This window comes from Cyprinus carpio, chromosome A14, assembly GCF_018340385.1.
Source record: "Cyprinus carpio isolate SPL01 chromosome A14, ASM1834038v1, whole genome shotgun sequence".
Taxonomy (NCBI): domain Eukaryota; kingdom Metazoa; phylum Chordata; class Actinopteri; order Cypriniformes; family Cyprinidae; genus Cyprinus; species Cyprinus carpio.
In genome coordinates, this window is record NC_056585.1 from 10,465,802 (window position 1) to 10,492,080 (window position 26,279).

General features: G+C 35.3%; 1 protein-coding gene across 1 annotated transcript; it reads right to left on the reverse strand.

Annotated features, from left to right (window-relative positions):
* Positions 1-1,251: 1,251 nt before the first annotated feature.
* On the reverse strand, positions 1,252-26,248 carry LOC109053438 (TBC1 domain family member 9B-like). The gene is given in 24 exon segments (XM_042769868.1): positions 1,252-4,501; positions 4,741-4,838; positions 4,919-4,978; positions 5,289-5,339; positions 6,320-6,391; positions 6,824-6,889; positions 8,287-8,527; positions 9,237-9,305; positions 10,938-11,036; positions 11,126-11,255; positions 12,119-12,201; positions 13,725-13,927; positions 14,016-14,133; positions 15,115-15,329; positions 17,390-17,540; positions 18,235-18,402; positions 20,027-20,075; positions 20,077-20,207; positions 20,297-20,504; positions 20,740-20,998; positions 22,228-22,456; positions 23,210-23,328; positions 24,329-24,439; positions 25,990-26,248. Coding segments are annotated over 24 exon segments (3,681 nt in total). The 5' UTR covers positions 26,108-26,248; the 3' UTR covers positions 1,252-3,868.
* Positions 26,249-26,279: the final 31 nt, after the last annotated feature.

Sequence of the window (26,279 nt, forward strand, 5' to 3'; positions counted from 1 at the left end):
AAACATTTGAGGTTTCACACAGACACTTCATTGCTTTTCGTTTCAGCTGCATTGCTCTTCTAGCACTTCAATACACGCATCTGTAGACAGCTTTCTGATTATATTTAAACTGTTTTTAAAGGAATAGTTCACCCCAAAATTAAAAATTGCCTAAAATGTAATGTACCCTCTGGACATGCAAGATGTAGATGAGTTTGTTTCTTCATGGGAACAGATTTGGAGAAATGTAGCATTGCATCACTTGCTCACCAATGGATCCTCTGCAGTGAATGGGTGCCGTCAGAATCAGAGTCCAAACATCTGATTAAAAACATCACAATAATCCACAAGTAATCCACATCACTCCAGTCCATCAGTTAACATCTTGTGAAGTAAAAGGCTGTGTTTATAAGACACAAATCCATTATTAAGGCAGTTTAACTGACTTCCGGCCAAAATACGAGTCCATAATCCATAATATCGCTTCCACCACTGAAAAAGTCCATCCCCTGTTGTTCTCGCACATCAAAATCCACCCACATATTTGTTTAGATCTGTTTTGAACTATTTTAACTTGTAAACAGTGAAAGAAACTTTAATAATACACTACTCATTCAGAAAAGAAAACATATACAACTCAGAATGAAAGCATATTATGGATAGAGGACTCAACAGTTTTAAGTTTAAAATAACTTTATTAACAGATTTTTATAACAAAAATCCAACTTCACACATCAACTGCAGAGTGGATTACTTGTGGATTATTATAATGTTTTTATCAGATGTTTGGACTCTCATTCTGACGGCACCCATTCACTGCAGAGGATCCATTGGTGAGCAAGTGATGTAAAGCTACATTTCTGCAAATCTGTTCCCATGCACAAACTCATGTGCCTCTTGGATGGCCTGAAAATTAGTACATTTTCATTTTTGGTTGAACTATTTAACATACAAACTTTTTTTATTATTATTATTTTTCTGTAACTATTAATTTTCTATAATATTTTTTTAAATGACTTTCAATCCATTAATTTAACCACTGATGGTTAAATGAAACAGTTCTAATTTTGCAAACGAATACTAATGCAACATTTCACTGGGAGTCATTTTCCTTTCTTCATTACATAATAAAAGTCATAAGTGCTTTATTTTGGGAGATGTTTCTTGGCACATTTCTTTCAGTCATGACTGCTGTTACAAGGTTTGTTTGTGCTTTGGACAACTCACGTTAACTTAAAGTGGATGTGCGTGAAAAGACTCAAAACGCTCAGATTTTCCATAACTTGATTTTTATTACATAATATTACACAATACTGCTTTCATGACAATAAGTAACTGCAGGTCACAGACAGAAGCCTACAGAAATTGGAACAGAGAATAACAAGTAAAGATTCACTCCTTTTGCGAAATGCAGAATGCTATTGGTAACGGTGTTAGTTTGTGCATTAATTAGCAGTTAATTAGAAACACAGTGAGGTGAAGTCAGTTTTCACAGTTAGACAGAGGTCATGTGGCAGGAGCAGGAGATTCAGTCACATTCAGATTCAAATGACAAAAGTGCGTTTCATAGCGCAGATGAACTGATGATAAATCAATGTGACCAATTTTAAAAACATTTTTATATATTTTAATGCATCAGTGATTTAAAATTTCTCATTTGTACTGGTTCAAATACTGTCTTCTGAATTCCGCCCCATTTAAATCATGTTTTAAAGCTCTTTAAACATCTGACAATTAATACTGAAATCTTTCAGGATTTTTTTTAAAGCCTGAACAGGCTTAATTTAAAGCTAATTTACTTAGTACAAAAGCAACTGTTAAAAATCACAAATATAGAATAGAAACCAATTACAGGTGACGGGACAAACAAAAGCAGAGCGATACATGACTGAAAACAAACCAGAACGATCATTGCACGATTTGACGATAAAACTTTTGATATAATATTGTGATATGCAACTATTTACAGGTTAAGAAGCTCAACTACATCTGATTAAATACAAGCGTCCAGACTCATTCAGTCATGTGATTAAAGATCAGGAAGAAAAGGCCAAGCCTGTGCTTAAATAACAGGTTCTAGTTTCATCTCAATGTACATGCTTAGAATACGTTTTTTTTTTTTACGTTCTAGAACATCATGTTATGGCTGAGAGTTTCTCCAGACTAAAAGTTACTGACTTTTCTCCATCTTCATTTGATATAAAGAAGCATAGCGATCAAGAAACGAAAATTGTACTTTTACTGCATTCCAAAATGAACATAACAGGGCCTCATTTATAAAACACAAGCAAAAATGTTTACCTTTCAAGGATTTTACAGAGAAAAAAAATCATTAAGAATGTTTAAAAATGAATTTAAAGCTATGAGAATATAGAAGAATTGAACTAAATTCAAACAAATTTTTGTAAATATAATTTCACACAGATATGATTTTTTTTTTAATGCAACAATTTAATGCATGCTGAATGTTTTCTTTTTTAATTCAGCACGCGATCCATAAAACATTTGCAAAACAGTAAATGCAAATTTATGCACTGAATTAAATTCAATAATTTACATGATTCAATTCAACAGTTTACATGATTTCTTGAATTTTAATTCAGTGCATAAACTTACATAAAAATATGCAAACATTTTTTTTTTATTATTAATTGAATGCTATTATTTATAAGAATGGTTTATCAAAATTCAAATGTATCAATTGAATTAAGTAAATACAATTTTATATTAATTTTTTATTCAATGCAATAATTTAATGCATACTGAATGTTTTCTTTTAATTCAACACACAATGCCTAAAAAGATTTATAAAACAGTAAACTGATGCACTAAATTAAATTCAATAATTTACATAGTGAATTCTTGAATGCTTAATTTTAATTCACTACCTCAATTTACAAACATTTACAAATGCTGTTTGCATTGTGCATTCAATCCAATTTATGAAAGTTTATTTTATCTCAGTGTGACAATTCATGTACAAATGCCTTTTCGAGTGATCTACACTAATTTGCTCTGCTTGAGTTTCATGAATGAAGCCCAGTGTTTGTACTTGCTTATTCTGGCCTGACAGCAAAAAACATTTCTGGAGAATAAAAGAGAAAAAAAATCCTGCTTTATGTGGTAAAGCCCATTATTGTGCTAAATGAATCGGCTACATTTTTGACTGCATCTCTCATTATGGTTTGGACGACTAAGATAAGCCAGTGCTGTACCGCTTGTGTAGCTTCTGGTGACCAAACATCTGACAGAACATAACTATGCAAAACACCACAACAAACAACTGATGCATCTGTTCACTTCAGTAAGGCAATGACCTACTTAGAAACGGTAAAGCTGATTTTTAACAAACAGAAACATGGCTTTGAACCAAAGCTAAGAGACTGTTTCCATCTGAGGGGTTGAAGTGAATCTGAGCAGAGCTATGAGGTGGATTCCTCACCAAAAGGACACTTCTTACTCCCAAATACACAGAATATATCCAGCTATAGCACGCGTGCAAGAAAGCATTAGTGATGTACACTGTAGTGTGGGATATTTCACCCTGGGACTCAAGACGAGTGTGCAAATCAAATATTTTTAGCGTGATGTTTCATTCTTTGATCTGTTTGAGACAAAGCATGGGCCATATCCCATAATCCTCTATTCCAGACCTGCTAGTTGACACATTCAACCCATCAAAACCCCTATGCTAGAGTGAAACATGGTTATTACATCTAAACTCTAGAGGTTACTGGTATAGAAAGCTGCTGGGATGGATTTTAAACACTATTTGTTTGACTATGACACAGAAGTATCAAACTCCTATAGATAATAACCGGACATACATACACATATTCTTGTTTTGCATTTATGTGTGTGTGTGTTCATGTGTGTTTTTATGAGCATGTCAGTGTGTGTTCAGAGAGAAATCGAGATCGCTTGATGTGCTTATCTGTCTTTCCACGGCTCTCAGTGACTTGCATGCCGTTATTTTGCTCTGGATGTCATGTTTTTTCTCAAAGTAGTCGACCAGCGATGTTTCCGTCAGGAACGATGCTAAAACCTGCTCAAAGGTGATCGACCAATCGGCATCCGGCACACTGCCCCGCCTCCGATCCACCGCGTCTCCGCTCGCGCAGCCAATCAGCACTGTGTCGTCGGCGATGTCCTCGCACTGCAGCGAACCAGCACTCACTACAGAGTAGGACGAAACGGACGTGTCGTCTTTGGCCTCTTCGTCAGAGCCGGCTGCGGTTGCAGGTGGTGTCTCCAGCTGTGCCTCCGCCAGGGCCTTCGAGACCAAGGACTGTCCGGATCCTCCCTCCCCGGATGAGTCCTCCCTCTCCGGCTGCAGAGCGTCGACTGCTGGGGGCAGCTGGACTTCGGTTTTCTTGCTGCCGTTGTTGGTGAATTTCTTGCCCACTTCTCCGATGCGCAGCAGGAGGCTCGCCACCGTGGCGATGCCGTGATACAGCTCCTGCTCCATGGGATCTTCACTGAACATGTTGTAGAGAGTCTTACACATCTCAATGAACTGCTCCTGTAATTGAATGACCACACAAACATGTGTTGTAGTCTTAATACTCATGTTCCGTTTCAATAGGTTAAAAAAACCCCGCAATTCTAGGAAGCTATTTAATAACATAATCCTGATTTGATATGACTGTAAATAAAATTTAAATATGTGTGTGTGTGGCCACATTCAGTTGCAATGTGAACATACAGTAGCCTAAATTTCTTTCGCAACAAATGAGAGCAAGATGAGTGAATACTGTTCACCTGATTCATCCGAGGCAGATCTTTGATGCTCTCCTTCTTTGGCTCTTTTTCTTTGGCCCACATTCTCAGATAGTACTTATAGTCCTTCGGCTTCTCCTCTGAAAAACACACGACATTGCCATTAAAGAAATAACCAGATTAAACATTAATGGAGTCATTAAAAGCCGAGTATTATCACCTTTTCTCTCATCTGTGTCCGTGGCCGGTAATGCGTCTCCTGCCTCCTTCAGCTCCTCACCTGTTACAACATTAATGCTGCATTAATAAACACTGACCTCATCATGACATTTAGCCATTAACCATTTAAAAGAGTTCACCAGAAAGGTTTCGTGACATCAAACCCATGGTTAAAAATGAAAAGAACACCACAAGATGATATCATGTAAAAGTCAGATGGTAAAAAAAAGACTGGAAAACACCAAAACCAACAGAGGCGACGGTTAGTGGGAAAAGAAAAAAAAAATCTCATCTGTACTGACAGCATCATCTGATGCCCAAAAATACCAGCGAGACTGAGAGCACACTCGACATGACAGACCGACACAAACCTGAGGTCACTTCCTGTGCCAGGAAGTCCAGATGAGACAGGAAGGGAGGATCTGATCAGATGAGAAAGAAAGAGAGAGACAGAGAGAGAGAGAAAGAAAGAAAATGTTAAGAGTTAAAAGAGAGTATGAGGGGGAAGACATCAAATGAGGAAAATAAGAGTGAAGAAGATTAATAATTAGTTATCAGCAGGTAAGCCTGGACCAAACCATCCTTAGGCACATGCAGGGAGATCAGAAAAGTTCATTAAAAATAATCTATTCAGAAAACTAAAAGAAAGAATTAATAACAATTAAACTTGTTAAATTATTAATTAAATATTCTCTCATATACTGCTGAAGGAATACAAGTGAAGCTCAGTAGTACTGTAATTCAGCCCTCCAAAGCAGAAACTGTGCTTTCAGAAAGACACTTGGACACAACAGATATAAAAGATACAACAGTAAATAAAACAAAATTTTAAATTATATTAAAAAATAAAAACTCTAGACATGTAGTTTTGGCTTTTAAAGTCAGCATGAAACTTTACGACTGTACTGTATATTTTACTACATAATACTACAACTTTTTAAATTGTTATCAAATAAGAAAAAACATTCATATATATATATATATATATATATATATATATATATATACTATATATTATATATATATATATAGACACACCTACACATATTAATTTCACGCCAAAAAATATAATACATATTTATATATCACAAAATAATTGTTCAAAATAAAAAAAAAACATTAACGAATGCACAGATGAATTGTTCAAAATAAGATCAGTAACGTGAATTAAAATGCATTTAAAAAAACAATAATTTCACGCCAATTTTAAATCCTCAAAGTGCATAATCTTGTTTACTTTCATTGTAAGTGCATTATTGTGACCATGAGTTCTGCTTTTTTGCAGAAAAAAGGCAAAATAACTTTGTTTATTAGCAAGCTTAACTTGCACTGAACCTGAAACATTTCTTTAATGTTGGCTTAAAAGTGTTGTTTAGGTAGTAAACATGTCTTATTCATGTACCCTGTGGCATGTCATCGTCAGTGAAGAACTGCGCGGCCTCCAGTGCTGACTCTGCCTCCTCTGGACACAACGCTCAGAAAGAGAGACGAGAATGAAGAAATGAACGAATATATCAGCACATCACATACACACGCGAAATGACTCGTGCTGTAACACACCCTCTTTACAAACAGGCAAAAATAAACATCTTATTCTAATCTTCTCTGCAATCTTCCTAACACACATGGTCCAAAACAACAGAAGTGCTACTTTCTCACCTTAATAAGCCACAAACACAAACACACACTCTCACACTCACAGAGTGTTTGCTGAGAGTAGCGATTTGGTTTCCTCACAATATGCTCATGTTTGCTGTTCACTAATGTCGCTCACACACAGTTTCTTCATACTAATGAAAACACTAATGATGTTCCTCAACAAACTACTTCATATTTCTCTTTTTGCTTACACTGTTACACTCTTTCCATGGCCTGTTTCGTAAAGTCTCTGTGACTGTGAACATACCAGGAGGCAGGTGGAGTCTGTAGAGAAGTTTGAGTTTTTCCGTCATATCTCCATGACACATTCCACCTGAGAGACAAAATCAAACCAAAACTGTTATGATGATGATGTTGAGAAGCTTAGAACAGTTATTTCTTTGCTTTAAGTTGTTGTTACACAATACATGCAGACTAACTTAAATTATCCCTCAAAAATTTGACTTTCTATTTTCTATAAATATATTTCTAATATACTATTTCCACCAAACAGTGCTGCAATGTAGATTCAAGATGTTTAATATAAGAACTAAAACAGCAAAAAATCTATTTTTTACTCTTTGTAACTATATGAACAGAATGCTATTTCATCATTTTCATTCACATGCACCAATATAACAATAAATGCATAGTAATAAACAGCAATATTTATATTCACCAAAACATAGTTTACACTATTGTTCAAAAATTTGGGATCAGTCCTTTTTTTTTTTTTTTTTGAGAAATTGATGCTTTAATTCAGCAAAGCTGAGTACTAGTAATGCATTAAAGTGACCATAAAGACACTTATAATGTTATAAAACTATATGTTGATTGTTCTAATTAAAATAAATACTGTTCTTTTGAATCCTGGATTCATTTTTAAAAAAAAATCCTGAGAAAATAAATAAATAAAATATGAAACAGCACAACAGTTTTCAATAATGATAATAAAAAATGGGTCTTGAGCCGTAAATCAGCATATTAGAATGATTTCTGAAGGATCATGTGACTGAAGACTGGAGTAATGATGCTGAAAATTCAGCTTTGATCACAGGAATAAAGTACATCTCAACATATACGTATTCAAGTAGAAAATTATTATTTTAAATTTTAACAATATTTCACAGAATGATCATATATATGCAGCCTTGGAGAGCAATAGGAGACATCTTTCAAAAACAATTTAAATTAAAAAAAATCTCAAAGACCCCACACCTTTGAATGGTAGTGTATATTGATCATGCAAACATATCTCTGTATCAAGTGTGAATCATACACATTGAACAGATTTATAAAATATAAATCACACTTACCAACTCCAAGGCTTTCAAAATATCACTTAACACTTTAATGCTCACAAATCAAAGGATTATGAAATTAATCCAAGTATGCAATAAAATCTAATTTTATATTATTTATTGTGAATACTAAATATGTGGGCATGAGTGAAATTCTCTCTGACAGGTGTTTATTTTTAATTTTGTGTTCTGATCTGTGTGACATCATAATTGAACTTTAATCACACAGAACGCTTTCATTATTGAGTGTATGATGCAAAAAATTCTCTTTATTTCCCAATGACGCATTTCAGTGGTTGAACTGAACCCTATGAAGAGGCTTTTGAGGTCTCCGACTATTGTGCTCTTATCTGAATCTGTAACAGCTTTCACATGAATCAAACTCTGACTCTATCAGTCTACAAGATGTGGTGTAAATGCATCCACTCACTGAGTCCGGTCACAAACTCTTTGAAGTTGATGAGAGAGTCTTTGTTTTGGTCGAGCAGGCGGAAGAGTCTGCTGGAGAGCGTGTTGGTGTGAAGGCCGCAGCTCCAGGGCGCCAGAGCGGAGAAGAGCTGAGTGAACTGGCCGCTGTCGATGCGATACTGCTCCAGATACGGCAGACTCGGGTCGTGCCGCTCCGCCGCGGTGCTGCTCGCACCCCAGTAACAACTCATGATGTGCTTCGCCTGGAACATACATATTAATACACTAGCATTCACACAATTACACAAACTATATCTAGAGCTGGATGGCATGACAGTATATGTATATATATATATATATATATAATATATATATATAATATATATATATATATATATATATATATATATAATATATATATATATTAATATTAATATTAATATTATGCTACTGTTACCAAGATCTGACCATCTATAACGTACACAAACAGACCAACAACTAACGGTTTCTCTTTAGTTTTAATTGAGCAGCAAGGTGTTAGGAAGAACACAGATCAGAATAAAACACATTAACAAACAATAAGTCAAATTAAAAACAAATGAACAGACAAAAAAATAAATAATGTAATGATGATACATTAAAAATATTATTAAATATTAATATCTAAATAAGTAATAAATAAATGAATAAAATGTACTGTGACTGCTTTTGGTGGTACCATCTATAATGTACACAAATACACTGACAGCTAGTGGTTCCTTTAGTTTAGGTGACAGATCAGATAAAACACCATTCGATGCAAAATAAATAAAATAATAAATAAATATAAAAAACAAATAAATAAAATATAATAATAATAATAATAATAATAAATTATTTATTATTATTAAATAAACATTTAATAATAATACTAAATAAAGAACAAAGTAAATAAAATAAAACAAACAAACAAAAATTATGGATTTATCTCACCTTAAAAAGAACATACAATTCTTCCAACTCCTCAATACTGAAAGCGGACTCGGTCATGATCGCTCTCACCTAAATATTACATAATAAAGCAAAAATGATCACATGTGGAAATTGAGAATTGTGAAATAAGTAGGGATGCACCGAAATGAAAATTCTTAGCCAAAGCCGAGCAAAATGAAACACTGGGCCGAAGGCCGAATACCGAACACGGTTTGTCGAGTTTTTTTCCCCGTGTATTTTGCCTATTTTTTTTCACCACCTCATAAATTAAATTGCCAAAATGAGCTTTTTACTGTTTTGTCTTGCTTTTCAAAGAAAAAAAAAATCAATTACAAAACAATTTAAAAATATTTAACTAAACATTTTTAACATTCTAGCAGAACCTATACCAACAAAGCACAATTTAAAGGCACAGTATGTAAGATTTTTTTATTAAAATATCCAAAAACCCCTAGAACAGTGTTATATATTTTGCTGACTTGTGTACTTACATTGTCTCAAATGTTTTGAAGAATGTTTAAATCCAGAGAAATAAGCAATTTAACTCATGATTTCTCCCCGAGTCCCGTCAGATTCCTGCCAATGACATCATAACCCCTCGATTTCCAGATTTCCAGTTTTGTTTATTAGAAAACACGGAAACACCAAAGATGCTTCAATATTTTGTGCATTTTATTAGACAGGTGATGACCGCACAGAGTAGCATTATAACAGAACTTTCAAACAAATCTAATATGATAAAACAGCGCTGCTTTACCACACATACTCACGACCGGAAGGAACAGAAGTGGTCACTGAGACATAATAAAGGCTCAGCTGCTTTCTAGCCAGTCACGCTCATTCAGGGGCCTCGTTTCGGCGATGGCTTTTCAGCCTCACCCTGCTTCATACTACTACGTTAACTCCCAGATACCACACCCATTAACATCATCACCAAACTACGCCCCCTCGTATTTCTTAAATCTGAAGAGATAAAGACGACAACTCCCAGATTCCACGCTCAGTCACGGCATCATCAAACTACGCTGCCTGGTCTTTGTTTATTTTGAATACGTGCCCTCTAGCGGCAAAAAATTACATACTGTGCCTTTAACTTAAAATTAATAAATTAGTAAAATAATATTTTTTGGCCATCAGACCCCCTTCTAGAATCAGGCATGTATTTATTTATTTATTTTTACTGTACAATTAAAAGCAGCCTTGCTGAGAAGAGACTTTTTTTTAAAACATTAGAAAATATTACAGATCCCAAATTGAACACTATGTGAATTTTATAATAAATGTATTAACAGAGCTGTTGTAATGATTATCATCATTATTATTGTCTTTTTATTTTATTTTATTTTACAGAACAACAGTAAAATTACAATTCCAACATTTATGAATGATGATGTTCTTGCTTTTTCTCAAAACTTATATTTTCGCAAACGAACACCAAAACCCCACTTCTTCTTTATAATAATAACAGCAGGTTTATAAATGAGCGGAAGAGCAGAGTGCCTAAAACACCCTTAGCTGTTATAAATTCACTGTAAACCACGGCTTCACTGGGCTTATTTACTCTGCGCCAGCTGCTATTTAATCACGTCATGTCATTGTTCGGTACTATTTATTCTGTCTTTGCGCTTATTCGGCCTTAATTTCAGTTGCCGAACATTCGGTGCATCCCTAGAAATAAGTCCTTGATGAACACACACTTACCACACTCCTCTTGGCTGTGTCTTCTAGTGACTGTATGACCTTTAACCTTTGTTTGAACCTCATCTGCTCGATGACATCAGCACGCAGGCTACCAAACTTCTACAATTAGATAAAAACAATGTACGCAGTTAAAAAGGACCATATTGGCATTGGTGCTCCTCTAGGTCTCTCTTGCTCCGCCCCCTCACCTCATAGGATGCTTTAATGAGCTCAAAGACATCAATCTCTGGCGGAGGGTTGTTGCCACTGGTCAACAGGGCATGAAGGTGAGGAATAGGTGAAGAAACGGTCTGCTTATTTACAACATTATCCAAATATCTGCAGGACCGAGAAACAGATATTAGAGCACAAATCTTATTTAGTGCATCTTCACAAAGCGCGGACAGTAGTAAGGGGATAATAAATCACAACCCAAAAAATAAAAAATTCATCATTTTTTTTTTTTTTTTTTTAAGTAATATATCTGATCCATTAAGGTTTTATGGCTCAGTATGATATAGTGGGAATATGTAGAAAAAATAGCTCAATCTTATTCATAGGTCAAAAATGAGCAAAAAAATTAATTTGGTGCATTAATTATGTGACCAAAAAGTAAGATGAAATTCTGATGCTTATAATGTAAATCAATGAGATCTTTATAACAGTAGAGATAAATCAGTCATCACTCAATATCTCCAATAATGTGTCTTAGTAAGATGATATTTAAATGCTTAGTTTGATGATCAAAACATAATGCAAAGCAATACAATGATGATTGAGAGATGAACAAATAAACGTTTCTCAAAAGCCTGATGATTATACTTGATACTCACTTTTTTATGATGTTTGGATAATCAAGTAAAGCTATATTGCTTCAGTCCACGAAATGTTATAAACTAAACTATCAATCAGACGACAGAAGGTATGTAGTAGATTGTGTGTGAGACAGGTTTTCAGCAAGGTTTTGATCATGTTGATAATTTAGAGACTTCATTTGTGTATCAAAGATCATACAGTAGGTTTTATAGGGTTAAAACTGAATCTAAAAAAAATAATAATAATAAAAAAAAATACTCATTTGCTTTATGCAAATGTCATCTAAAAACTCAAAACTCTTAAATTAATATTGCCTTAATATTGCATTCACTCTTTAGTCGTCTTGTAAACCATGAACTACATGAAATTGTATTAGGCACACTCACCTGCCCAGAATAGTCATGGCCTCTCCCTCATCTGAACAGGACAGCAGCTGATCCATGTTTGCATGTAGCACAGCTAATGCCACCTGGAGAAGAGTGACAGACACTTGTTACTCACACTTGTGTGCTGAGTGCTGATGTGCTTTGGGAAATGTTGCTTTAAAACACACACACACACACACACACACACACACACACACACACACACACACACACACACACACACACATATATATATATATATATATATAAGGGCTGTTAAGTGATTACATTAAATTACATAATGTAGCGATCTAATCAAATCAATCAAATGAATTGCACATAAAAAAGAAAATACACCAAAAAACCCCAAAAAAAAAACATAAAAAACAACAAGGAAAACAGCCTGGCAAAAAAAAAACAAATTTGATTCAACCAGTTGCGGAGCTAGAGTTTTATACATAGGGTGGGCAAGGCTAATTCAGGGGGTCCATAGACCATGACAGAAAATCAGTGTATAACTCCAACCTGGCATAAAAAAAGCATGAATAAATCCTGTGATTGCTGCTTACTGCACATTACCCCACATTAGCTATACATTCCTACCGTAACTACAAATGTTAGTCTATTGGAACTTATTGCTCTTATTTCTATCATATACTCGGCCTATATTTATTGTATTTACATGTTTCACGTATTAATTCTGAGAGAAACAATAATATCCACATGCTCGGGTGAAAGTTTGTTCCTCAGTCTGATAACAATAAGAACGCACTGACAAAGATAACATGTGCAAACAGTTTCTTAACACTTTTTATTAAACCACTCTCCCTCGAGGAACCTTTATATATGCCTCAAGATCATATGGCTATCAGATATCTGTCTTCTCGGCTCACTCGGAGTAAATCAGCTGTCTTTGCTCAATCGACTGTGTTTGGATTTAATGTGATTTCTCATTGTGGTGGTGATATGATAAATCAGTTTTTACTAATTCATTTGATCAGAACTAATTACATTTTGTCAGATCACTTAGTAAGATCATTTAGATCAAAGTAAATACAAACTTTGCAAGGCAGATGACGTCATTCTGTGATCAAATACTATCAACTTAAACACGCTCCACAGCGCCACCCAGTGCATTTAGTTATAACTGCTTAGGATTTTTCATGGATTCCCTGCATTTACAGCCAGCAAATCAACACATTGTAAAATTTGAATACTATTGTTATTGCTTGAATAATATTACAGACCGAATATCCGAATGTTCGACTATTCGTGCACACCTTTAACCCATACAGGGCCATTTTTGACCTCATATCTTGAATTTCAGGCTCATATGACTGCATTCTTTACACTACAACATGTAGTCAGTCGTCCTGCATCATGCTGATAAGCAACTGCATGCAATGTAAGATGACATACAGGTCTGGGCCAGGCGGGCGCACTAAGTGCTTTAATCATCTTAATACATTATTTTTCCATTAGTAATCACACCAAATTAACATTTGCTGCTTGCATGCTGAAAACTTGTGTGGGGAATGTTTTGTGGGCAAAATTGTCCAAGTGTTGCATGCATGAAAAACCCTCAGAAACTTCATCAGTATGTGATGCAGCATCTGATAATCCGCACCTGGAAAATGACTTTAATGCCCTCGTAGAAGAAGCAGTCGACCAGCAGCACCGCACTGTCGAAAGGCATGACGGACAGGAAGAGCGTGAGGAACCAGGACAGAGAGATGGTGGAGATGACGCCCAAATCCTGCATGTGCTCATACAACAGTGGCAAACACTCGCGGGTCAGCTCCTCAAACACACCCTGATCCACCAGCGCTCCTGACACAGATCAGAAAACACCGGTGAGCAGAAAGTCACATCCGACTGGTTACAACTTTCATCATGTGTTTATATTTGCGTGACTGACCTACAACTCTAGTGTTGTAATAGTCGGGCAGCATCCGTTCACACAGCGCCACAAGCAGCCAGAACGCCTCCTCTTCAGTACAATACAACAACAAGACGGACGTAACGATGTTCATCGCCTGGAGAGAGAGATGAAGCAAAGCAATGTTAAACAGCAGCTCTCGTATCACTTCTCCACAGACAGACACCGTGCCAGAGCCCTGCTGGTCTCAAACCAGGAAGCACTCAAGTCTGAGATAAAAAAAACATATAAAATACACAAAACACACACATATCAAAAAAACACAACAAAAATACAAAATAAAAAAAAAAAATAAGTAAATAATTCACACAAACCTAGATTCTTCCCATTAAAAGGAAACACTAATGTGGCACATTGCAATGGCTGTTTTTGCATGTATTCTGATTTATAAGGGCAATAAGAATTTTACTTATTACATGTGTAAATTGATTACTATAAATTTTTACTTATTATATACATTGGTATGTATTTAAATAATTTGACTGTTAAATTAAATCCCAGTGATAGCATAAAAATGCTGAATTAAATTACTTTTAATTCTCCAATAAAAAACAATGTGCAATAAACACCATAGGCAATACGCAATTCACTCACTATTCAAAACCACAATTAAAATTCAAACTGTATCTGTACTTGTACAAGCATATTTTGCTCTATATTGTCTATTGTTTGTCTTTCCTTGTCTATCTTGTGTAATAAATGTAAATTTCCTGTTGTAAATAAATAAATATATATATATATATATATATATATATATATATATATACACATATACACACAAACTACATACATATACACGCACATATACATACATATACACACAATATACTTATATATTATACATAAATATTATTGTTATTTTCTTGGCTTCATTCTGTCACCAAGATAAACGTATAGGCCTAAGCAGTTTTCACTGTGATTCTTTTGATTTTATAATATGATCTCAAATCTAGAAAGACAACAAGACAGCATGTCCAGACCAAGAATAACACAAAACAACAACCCATAAATCAATTGTGACAAGACATTTTGTTGTACACATGGTTTCATGGTCACACTAAGTCGTTCGTGCTTGTACCTGGCAGTATCCGATGGTAGGGTTTCTGTAAGCGTAGGCGGTCAGGACGCGTCTCAGGGCAGCGATGCCCATCTCGTTCTGGAAGGCGTGATGTTCAGGCATGGAGCGGTGCAGGTCTCTCTCAATCTCCTCAGTCGCTAGAGTACATTTACCCATCGCCTGCTCAACCAAACTGGCATAGTAACCCGTGTGTGTGGCCATCTCGTTCTGAGCACCTGAAAAATGGGAAAAATCAAAAAACTGGTTTTAAAAGTCATGTGATGTAATGAGGAGCAGAGCAGCTCCATGACAACAGCTGACGGTCTGTTTTTCTCTGACAGTGTGTGAAATGTGTAAACATGACAGTCACACACATGCAGCAGAACACACACGTGTGGACAAGCATACTAATACTCATGTTAACTGTGCACAGTACGCAAATGTTCTTTAGCACTGTATACCCAAATGATGTACTACATTTGCCAAAATATGCAGGATATAAACAAAAAACAAAATATAAATAAAAAATGTGCAGGAATGGTGACCTGCTAAGGGACTGCAGATGAAAATATAGCCTCTGGCTAACTCTGGGAAACAGCATCAAAGGGAAACATTTATGTTACATTTTTTACATGGTCTCTTCCAAATAAATAAATACATTTACAATGTGACAAATGAATCTGAACAAACTCAACTTTTAACAACTTTTTCTTGACTAATTGGATTAAAAATGCAAAATTACAATATTTAATTTTAAATCAACAAACAAAACAATCATTTGACTGGAGTGTAGTACCAGTCTAGTCACTGATAGATTAAAAAAAACTATTTTTATTTTCGTTAATTAAAAAAAAAATAATAAATAAAAAAAAATTATATATATATATATATATAAAAAGGTAGACAAAAATATTTTAAAGAAATACTGCCTTGACAGCTAAATGAAATAAAATAAGTCTGAATTGAAATTACTACAACAGTTAAATAGAAAAAGTTGTTTATTGAAATATTAAACAAATATTTTTATAAAACAAATTAAAATATAAAAATAAAAGCTGCATATATGTATGACTGTGATTTGAAAAAAAGAAGTAATCTAAAATCATCTAACACATTTTACAAATAAGTAAAATTACCAATAAGTGAACCTTGCCAATAAAACATCTTAAATAAGACTGAATTCAAAATATTAATAAATATTATAATTGTAAAAAACTAGGGTGACCATAAGTCCTCTTTTTCCCAGACATGTCCTCTTTTCGGACCTCAAAAAATGTGTCCGGCCGGGATTTCTAAATCGCCCAAAATGTCCGGGATTCGACTTTTTCTTTCTACAGACGCCATTCATAGTGTGCATTTTAGTTTAAGATCCCTGGGAGGACTGTTTCCAGTCCCGCCTACTCCTGCAAACATTCTAATATTGCATATCATTTTCACGCATCAAGAGGCCGCTATCAATATGCAGAGAATAATCTCTTTTGGATGAGCGCTCGCTGTTCACTTTCACTTTTTCGATTTTGCGATCAGGCGCACTCTGTGTAAAGGAAGATCAGATATTTGTCAATGAGCTCAGGATCTGTTGAGCAGCAAATCCTCCAGCATAGTCTGTCAGTCATCTCTCCTCTCAACCCGTGATCAGTGTAATCTGACCCCTTCAGCTCGTGTTGGATGCAGGGTTATCAAGTCTGTATTTTTATTTTATTTTTTGTTTTCGACTGAATTTGGCTACATTAAAACTGTTGCCATGGCTTGATTTCCCTCCTGGGTAAAAGGTTTGAAATGTTGCATAAATTACAATTGACTAAAATGCTTGTTATTGAAACCTTTTGCATTCTACCTATGATAAAACTTTGCTAGATGTTAAGTTTTGTGAAGGAGGGCCGCTGGTAGAAAGCTTTTTAGCTGTGTTTATGATCACTATACCTAACAGTGACTGTAAAATACGTATATTAGTCATGGAAATGACATATTTTGAGTTTTGATATTGCACTACTTTGGGTGCTTTTGGCATTACTTTAACCACCAACCAACCACACCCCAGCACCCCGCCCCGCTCGCCCAGCCCAGCCCAGCCCGCCCGCCCGCACTGTCCTCTTTTTGGAAAACAAAAATATGGTCACCCTAATAAAACACTGTGTAGCACACTACTGTTTGAAATGACTGTTCTTGTACATTGCATACACTTTTTAAAACACGAATCTATATGTAGTATGCATTATGTACTGTGCTGATTACAGTATACTAGTACTCTAATCCAAACATGCACACTTTGATTCTTTGCAGTTGGACTCATTACCTGAGAACAGCAGCCACAGTTCTCCTCGCAAACTCTCTGGTATCCCGTTCAGAACCAGCTCTCTGGTCTTAGATGTGCGGTACATACACACTCCCCGGCCAAACTCAAAGAAATGGATGTTCCATGATTCCTCTTTCATCTTCTCTCTCGTCTGGAGAAGGAGAAAGAGTGAGGTCAAAATAAAACCAGGGAAACACCAGACAACTGATGTCTTACATAGTAGTGATCATTTTCTGTCCGTTCAAAAGTTTGGGACAGTGTTATTTTAGTATCATTGATATGTATTATAGTTTTTTTTTTTTGTTTGTTTTTTAACTTAATTTTAGTTAAACTTTTAGCAAAATTTTTTTTTTCATTTTTATACAAAATTTAATTTCCTTTTTTATTATTTTCATACGATTTTATACATGTCTGTACAGTATTTATTAATTTTTATTTATTAGTTTTAGTTTATTTAGTTTTAGTTATTTTAGTACTTTAAACAGAAATGTTGTCTTGGCAACTAGCTGAAATAAAGCAAGTTTGTTTTATATTTTATTCTATTTCTATTATTATCTATTATTCTATATATTTCTATTATTTATTTTTATTAAATTATTTTATTTCAAGTAATATTTTTTTTTATTATTATTATTTTATTTTTAGTTAACAATAATAACCCTTGTTTCTGTCAGCAAGTTCTTGTTTGTTTGTTAAAAAAAATTGCACTTTTATCCAGCAAGAACACATTAAATTGCGGCATAGATGTGTAATAATCAGATAAAATGACTTTAAAATCCTTTTATGCATAATTGTTTTAACCACTTCACATGAGGGCTGATGGATGTGAGAGGGGTGTCTCTCACCACTTTGGGCCCCAGCTCCTCCGGGACGTCCTGCTGGTAGATTTGCAGTAGGCCCTTCTTGGCAGTGGGCAGACTGGGGCTGTAGTGTTGGTTTTGGGGCATCTCTCCGAGCCCCAGGACAGGAGGGGACGGGGGCAGAGAGGGTGGCGTACTCGGGCTGGGATTCTCCTGGAAGCAATGACAAATGTGAAAGCTAGTGTTAATTTCGTTAACGATAACTATGACGAAAAATCTTCATCAGTGAGGTTTTTCCCCCTAATGAAAACGAGTGGATGACGAGACGATAATAAGGTCTTTAAACGATAATTGAGACTAAATGAACATGCAATATCGTTGACGAAAGAAGACGAGACTAAAATGTAGTTAAAAGAACAAAAATTTTACCAAAACCTTTTTATTTATTTTTTTTTAAAAGTGGAGCCAAAACATTTCAGACTGCTGTACAACACTCTATTATGCGAGCGTTCATGTTTGCGGTTGCCAGATATCAAGACATCAAAACCCCCAATCAGAGCTTTTCTGTTAAACGGATATGTACTCTGCCCGGTTTTTGCTTTATGCAATCTGGCAACCATTCACACGCGCTCTCTCTGCGGAGGCGCCGTGATCAGAAAACACCAACATACAGTAATGTACCAGTCAGCTTGAGTTTAGTGATCTCTGTTTGAGGTATTCTGCTTAAATGAAAGTGTCATTCAGCCAGTCTGTGTTCTGTCATGGATCTCGACTATTGTTTGCTATAGGTGTTGCGGATTTTAATGTTACTTAGACAACCTCTGTGCAGCTATGTCTTTTTGCCGTTGTTTTAAAAGAGAAACATTAATGCAATTTGGAATTATTGGAATTACTAATAGGAATTTCTCTGTTGTAATATTGGAGAGTAGATTTTTGTTACACCAGTTTTCATAACATAGACAGTGCTATATCTGAAGTCTTTAAAGTTTATTTAGCCTCTAATTGATATCCTGATATAAATCTATACACTAACATGAGGTAAAATAAACCATGCACATTCTATTGATTTGTGCTTATTGGTGAAAGAAGAACTTCTGGTGAAATGTAAAAATACATTTCCCAAATGACAACAATCATTGCAATTAAAATTAAGCAAAAAAAAATTTCCCCCATCATTTTATCCATTATACAGTAAGATGAAAATATGACGAAAATCTGTAAGTTTCCACTGACTAAAACTAGACTTAAATTCTCAGACATTTAGTTGACTAAAACTAGTGACTAAATATGCTAAAAACTAAAAGTTACATTTGACACAAGACTAAGACTAAATTAAAAACAGCTGACAAAATGAACACTAGTGGAAACGTGTTACACTACAATGGGGCAAAAGTCTGTAAGCATGAAAACGTACTCTAGTTAACAAGTTTAAGGTCAGTAACACTTTTATTTTTGAACTAAATGAATACTTTTATTCAGCAAGGATGAATTAAATTGATTAAACGTGACAGTAAATACTTTTAGAATGTTATAACAGCTGTTTATTTAAGACAAATGCTGCTTTGAACTTTCTATTTATCAAAGAATCATAAAAAATAAAATCTAACACAGTTTCCACAAAACGTATTAAACAGAACAGTTTTCAACTTTGATAATAATCAGAAATGTTTCTTAAAACGTGACATATTGTGCCTTTAAATTGTAATAATATTTCACAAGATTACTGTATTTTTGACTTCTTTAAAAAACATTTTAAAAATTCGTACTGATTCCAAACTTTTGTTCCATAGTGTAAATAAAATGAAATACTATACTATTCTGATCAATTCTGACTCACAGATTGAGTGTTCAGGCCACATGGCCTGTCAGGCGTGCGCCACAAAAACACAGATACGCTCTACAACAAAAACACACTCTCTTAGATTTTCAAAAACAAAAATCACCATCTTTTTATTACTGATCAACAACAGACTACTCAGAAAAACACTGCTGCTGTCTGCTTTCTCCACTATAGTCACCTACAGAGAGAGAATGAGAGATAGGAAGTGTCCTCAAGCTGTTGTACCTAACTATATGTGTATGTGTGTGCGTGTGTATGTGCATTTACCTCTCTCAGTGGAATGATAAGTTGACACAGATCTTCCTCTCGACTGGCAAAGCAGATGTAGTTATTAGAAACAAACATTTGACCGACGACATGCATCTTAGCGAACGGCGTCCAGAGCGTACAGTCGGTGTGTCCATCCAAACGCTCGTCCTGTGTGAGCCGGAACAGCGCTCTGTACCGCTCATTCTTTGCACGTGCGTCCAAGTCCCTGAAACATGTGAAAAGAAACTCAACTTGTAGTGATGGTAGAAACGGTTTAACTACTTAAAGTTATTAACCAACATCTAATTACTTATACTGACCCCTTAAAAAGGTATATTACACAAAATAAAACCAGACAATTCTGACAAACATTTCTACAATGAAATTCAAGACTCATCCAAGACCTGGTCAAACATGCAAAATTCATCTCATCGGACCAGAATCACGTGCAGTCTGCTCACCTCTTGAGCGCAGAGACGTTTTTCAGCGTCTTGCAGGGTTTGGGGAGCGAGCGGTCGGCGGAGAAGCTCTCGTTGTCCAGCAGCTGTCTCATGGCGATGTTGGCCAGCTGCTCCATCAGTTTGAAGGTCTCGTTGATGTTGAGGAACATGGAGAAGAAGTGCTCGGTGCCGCGCGTGCTCACGCGGATGCTCTCGGGGAAAACCAGCGTGGCGTTCTTGTCCAACTGTGTGACGTCCGTCCACTGCACCACCAGCGAAACTACAGGGACAGGAGATCAAAATAAAGATGAAAAAGATTTAGAAAAGAAGCATGCAAACACAATTTCACACTAACTAAATAACATACTTCATTCAATACGAAACAGAGCCCTTTTCACAGAGCATCCAAAATGACGTCACTAAACTGCTACCCGAAATACTTAACTCTGATTGGTAAGTCTTGAACAATAATTTGGTATAATGACTAATAAAGAGCAAGATCTCATCCCTGTGCTACTTTAATGTCTCTTGTATGACTTCATGATTTTTTTCTTTGCACATAATAAAAAGATTTCCACTCATGTGAGTTTCATGTGTATATACTTTATTATCTGGAAAGAAGAAAGGAGAAACAATCACTTTTTAATCATTTCAACTAGGGCTGCAAAACTCAAAAAGCTATATAAAAAAGTAACCAATTTTTCCTTTAAATACTATTTAAAATAATATTTAATGTAAGCTTTTTATAAAAAACATTTATAAAAAAAAAAAAAACTTGTGATCAAAATTTTACATACACTTTCCAGTATCTGCAAAATGTTAATTATTTTACACGAAAAAGGGGGATCATACAAAATGCATGTTGTTTTTTATTTATTACTGACCTGAATAAGATATTTCACATAAAATACATATACAAAAAAACAAAAAAATAAAATAATATATAAAAATAAAAAAATTAAAAAGTTAAAAAGACAACATACTCTTTATACTTTATACTACCTTGTTACCTGGATGATCCACAATTGTTTTTTGTTTGTTTTTTTGCTGTTCTTCCAAAAAATCCCACAAATTCTTTGGTTTTCCAGTATCTTTCGCATATTTGAAACCTTTCCAACAATGACTGTATGGTTTTTGATATCCATGATTGCACTGAGGACAACTGAGGGACTTACATGCAACTATTAGAAAAGGATCAAATGTTCACTGATGCTCCATATGTATATGTACGTATATGTATGTATGTATGTATATATATATATATATATATACAAACAAACAAAAAAATATACATATACATATATATATATACACACACACACACATTTTATTTTCCTACAAAAAGTAAAAAATATAAACAAACAAGTAAAACATTTTTTTAACTAAAAAAATAAATAAATAAATGATGCTTGTTTGTTGTGGTTCTAGCTGCGTTCTATTTTCTTTTGTTGTACAAATTTAGTTCCACATTACATTTTGAAGTATGCATCAAGTATTCATGTATCTCACCCTCTTTTCCCAGCAGAAAGGAGTAGAAGCAGAGGTGATTTACAGACAGGTAGATCCAGCCCTGCCGCGGGACTCTGCCCTTCCAGTAGCTGCAGGGGTAATAGTTCACCAGCTTCTCTTCCTCCGGCATTCCGAACAACTTCCGCATCTTCAGCTCGGCTTCACGGAACTTCCCGGGATCCTCGTCTTCCTGAGGTTTGCCACTTTTATTCTCTTCAGCAATGATGCCCTACGAAGAACAACAAGTTGAAGTTTGAGGTTAAGATTATTTTCTGCTCACCAATCCTGCATTTATATCGAAAAGAGTTTGTTGAAAACAGTTTTTGCTGCTTTGCATTTATTTTTCAGGGTTCTTTGATGAATAAAAAGTTTACAACAGCATTTATTTGAAATAGAATTTTTTTTGTAATATTATAAAAGTCATTACTGTAACTTTTGATCAATTCACTCTAGCATTGAACAAAAAGCAAGAGAGAGTTGTAATACTTATTCAGAGAAACATTTAGACCTAGATTAAAGGGATACTCCACCCCAAAATGAAAATTTTGTCATAAATCACCCCATGTCGTTCCAAACCCGTAAAAGCTTCATTCGTCTTCGGAACACAATTTAAGATATTTTGGATGAAAACCGGGAGGCCTGTGACTGTCCCATAGACAGATGGAGTATTCTGACGATGACTTTCATACCTTTTATTGACCTTGACACTGTTATTTACTTGGCAGTCTATGGGGACAGTCACAGGCCTCCCGGTTTTTTATCCAAAATATCTTAAATTGTGTTCCGAAGACGAATGAAGCTTTTACGGGTTTGGAACGACATGGGGGTAAGTGATTAATGACAACATTTTCATTTTGGGGTGGAGTATCCCTTTAAGATTTGAGGTGCTACTATAATTAACTATCTGTGAAGAAATTAATTAATCCTAATTTAATGGTTTTAATATGTCTCTTTACTTCATAAAAATCCAATCAAATCGCACCTGTATTTTGCCCTTGACGAAGGTGGTAATGTCATCGTCGTTGTCAAAGATGGACAGAGTCTGCAGTAGGTTTGTCTCGAGCCACTCCCAGTGTTCAGTGATCTCCTTACGAGACGAGCCTGAGACACACACACACACACCAATCAGAATTAATTGTCTCAGAGCCTTTAATATGTCACTCAAATTCAGGGGGGCTGTTTAAAGGTCAGATGAGGTTTACACAGGAGATACGGTCAATGTGACTCAACACAGTCATTCACTCTCCAGATTTCCATAACTGCAGGTGCAGATGACATGGTATGGTAATAAATGAATGCGGGTAAAAGAACTACAGGTTAAGTCAAAGAGTAACTTTTTTAGGAAAACATCAAGACAGTTTCCTTAGTTAATTGTCATCTGACTAAACAAATCCAGACTAATCAATTTTTCTGGAGAAAGACAAATCAACTATTATCTTAGGGACTTACTTCTAATAACTAAAACCACTGAAAAAAAATACTTATATAATACATAATATTATATATTAAAGGTGCTGTAAGTTTTTGACTCTACTAAAGCATAAAAATACCATAATATGTTTGCAGGTATTTAAGAAACATGCTAAGTAAACATACTTGTTTATCTGAGAAACAACGCTACAGTCAGTTATTCTCCTTTGAAAATGTGCGTTCCAGGCCGGAATGTCGGTCTCTGTTTTGGTTTGTGAAACCCACCCACTGCCAGTTTACTCAATTGTATTTCAGCATCCCAGGTTGCCAAATGGCAGAAAACACAGCATATTTTATTTCATTCATCGTCAAATGCACTCGTCTTGTTGGTGTCGGGCAACCTGCAACCTCCCCAAGCCTCAAGACAAAGGAGAAGGTGAAAAAAGAAAAAACCCAATCCAATATTTTGAATTTGGACTGCAATACCTAGTTCAACCACTCGGTGTCAATCCTACATACAGCACCTTTAAGCAAGCACTGACTAATTAAAGATTTTGAAACTAAAATCATGCAGTTGTTGCTTTTACATCATTGCTGGGATGTCTGCATACTAAGCATGCGTCCACATCCCTATTTTTTGTCCATTTCGGATCCGGATGTCAAATGACGTTCTACAGACTTAAATACGGACCACAAGCAATATTCCAGAAGATCTGTGACTCTCCCGTCTGGTGCAGGATCCTGTACGGAGCCACGCGAGCACTCGAGTCCAACACCACATCCAGCGTACCCACCAGCAAACCTGAGAGAAAAACAGAGAGAGAGAAAAGTTCACAGGTCACATCCACATGCGGTATGAAGAGGGGAAAAAAAAACCCTGTCTTAGTCAATAACAGGCGTCAGAGCACAGTGGTTTCCTTCAGTTCTCATTGCTGACACACACATATTCACCCAGATAAACAGTTGTGTGTGAGAGAGGAATGTAAGACAGCAGGGCATGCCATTTGTCACACACACATCTTGACTTCCTCCAACAGCGGTCACATGATCAGTTAATGTGTGATTCTTACAGAGATATAAACACTAACTGGCTTCTTAATGTTGGGATGTGTAATGCAATGCATTATGTGTTAAGTATTACACATGCATGACAAATAACACAAATCACACCAAATGAGAGACTCACTGAAGTATGACAAAACACCCATATGATGTAACTTCCTGACAACAACAGGGTGATGTTGAAGTCTTCTCAATGTAATTAAGTTTATAGTTGGGTTCAAGGGTGAATGCAATCCTTCTGCTGTCATGTGAGCCACTTGTCTTAAAAAGTCCCTGTTTTTGTCTGTTGTTGTTTTTTTTTTTAAGGTGCTATGGAAATGCATATGAACATCTTTCTCACAAGGGAATAATATAAGATAATAAAGTAATATATTGTCATGACACACAAAACACATAATGTATATTAATAATAATTATTTTTCTAGTTTCATGGTATCTATCTATCTATGTATGTATGTATGTATTAGTGCTGTCAAATCGTTTAATCGCGATTTAATCGCATCAAAAAAAAAAAGTTTTTACATAATATGTGTGTATACTGTTTATATGTATATATAAATACACACGTGTATATATTTAATAAATAAATGTAATATATATTTATATAATATAAATAATATATAACAATGAATGTATACACATGTTATGTGTGTGTATTTATATAAACAGTACACACATATATTATGTAAACACAAACTTTTATTTTTTATGCGATTAATCGATTTGACATCACTATATATAAATACTCACACACGCACGCGCGCCATTTGTCCATGGTATATTAATATGGTAATAATTCAGCAAAATGGTAAAAAAAAAATTAAAAAAAAATTTAAAAAATTCAAAGGATCATAGTATCTGAAGGGTAACAGTAAACAGTTATTGCCAATTAAGATAAAAAAAGGCAAATCTGGCAAACATCAGGCACGTAGAAATGTTAAATCATTTCAACCATATGTCATTTATTTATTACTGTTTCTTAACATTAGTAAAATTTGTATTAAACCAAACACTTACAAATTACAAACATATAAATATACTTGAATATTACACTTACGGCATATATAAACTTATCTCATAGATCTGTCACGTATAAATAAACAGATGACGCAAACACAGTCAGCATCAATGAAGAGATGCGACCAAAACAAACCCACCTACATATTATTCCACGGTATAATGAATTAGCAGCAAGTGTAACTGTCTTGATAAACTATCCTACAGTATGCATGAGTGATCTGTCATACACACGGCCCGATGGTTCATATTTGGGTAATATCTCGCTCGTACCCGTGATGCCTCCTCCGCGCCCGTGTCCCTTCCTCCGCTGCAGAATGAAATACGGATTCGCCCGCTCGCTCACCCACAGCGCGTTGGCGAGTAACACCTCCTCCGGGGTGATCCACATGGCTCCACGGGCACTTTCACTCTCTAGATGCGGTAAATGTGTGAGTTTTGATCATGCCAGAATGGACGGGACTCAGCCGATGTTTGTCTGCATGAGCCGCCCAACTCACTGCAGGCGAAACCAGCCACCGTGGAGCCAAAATGACCTCAAGAGCTAGCGGAACTTCAAAATA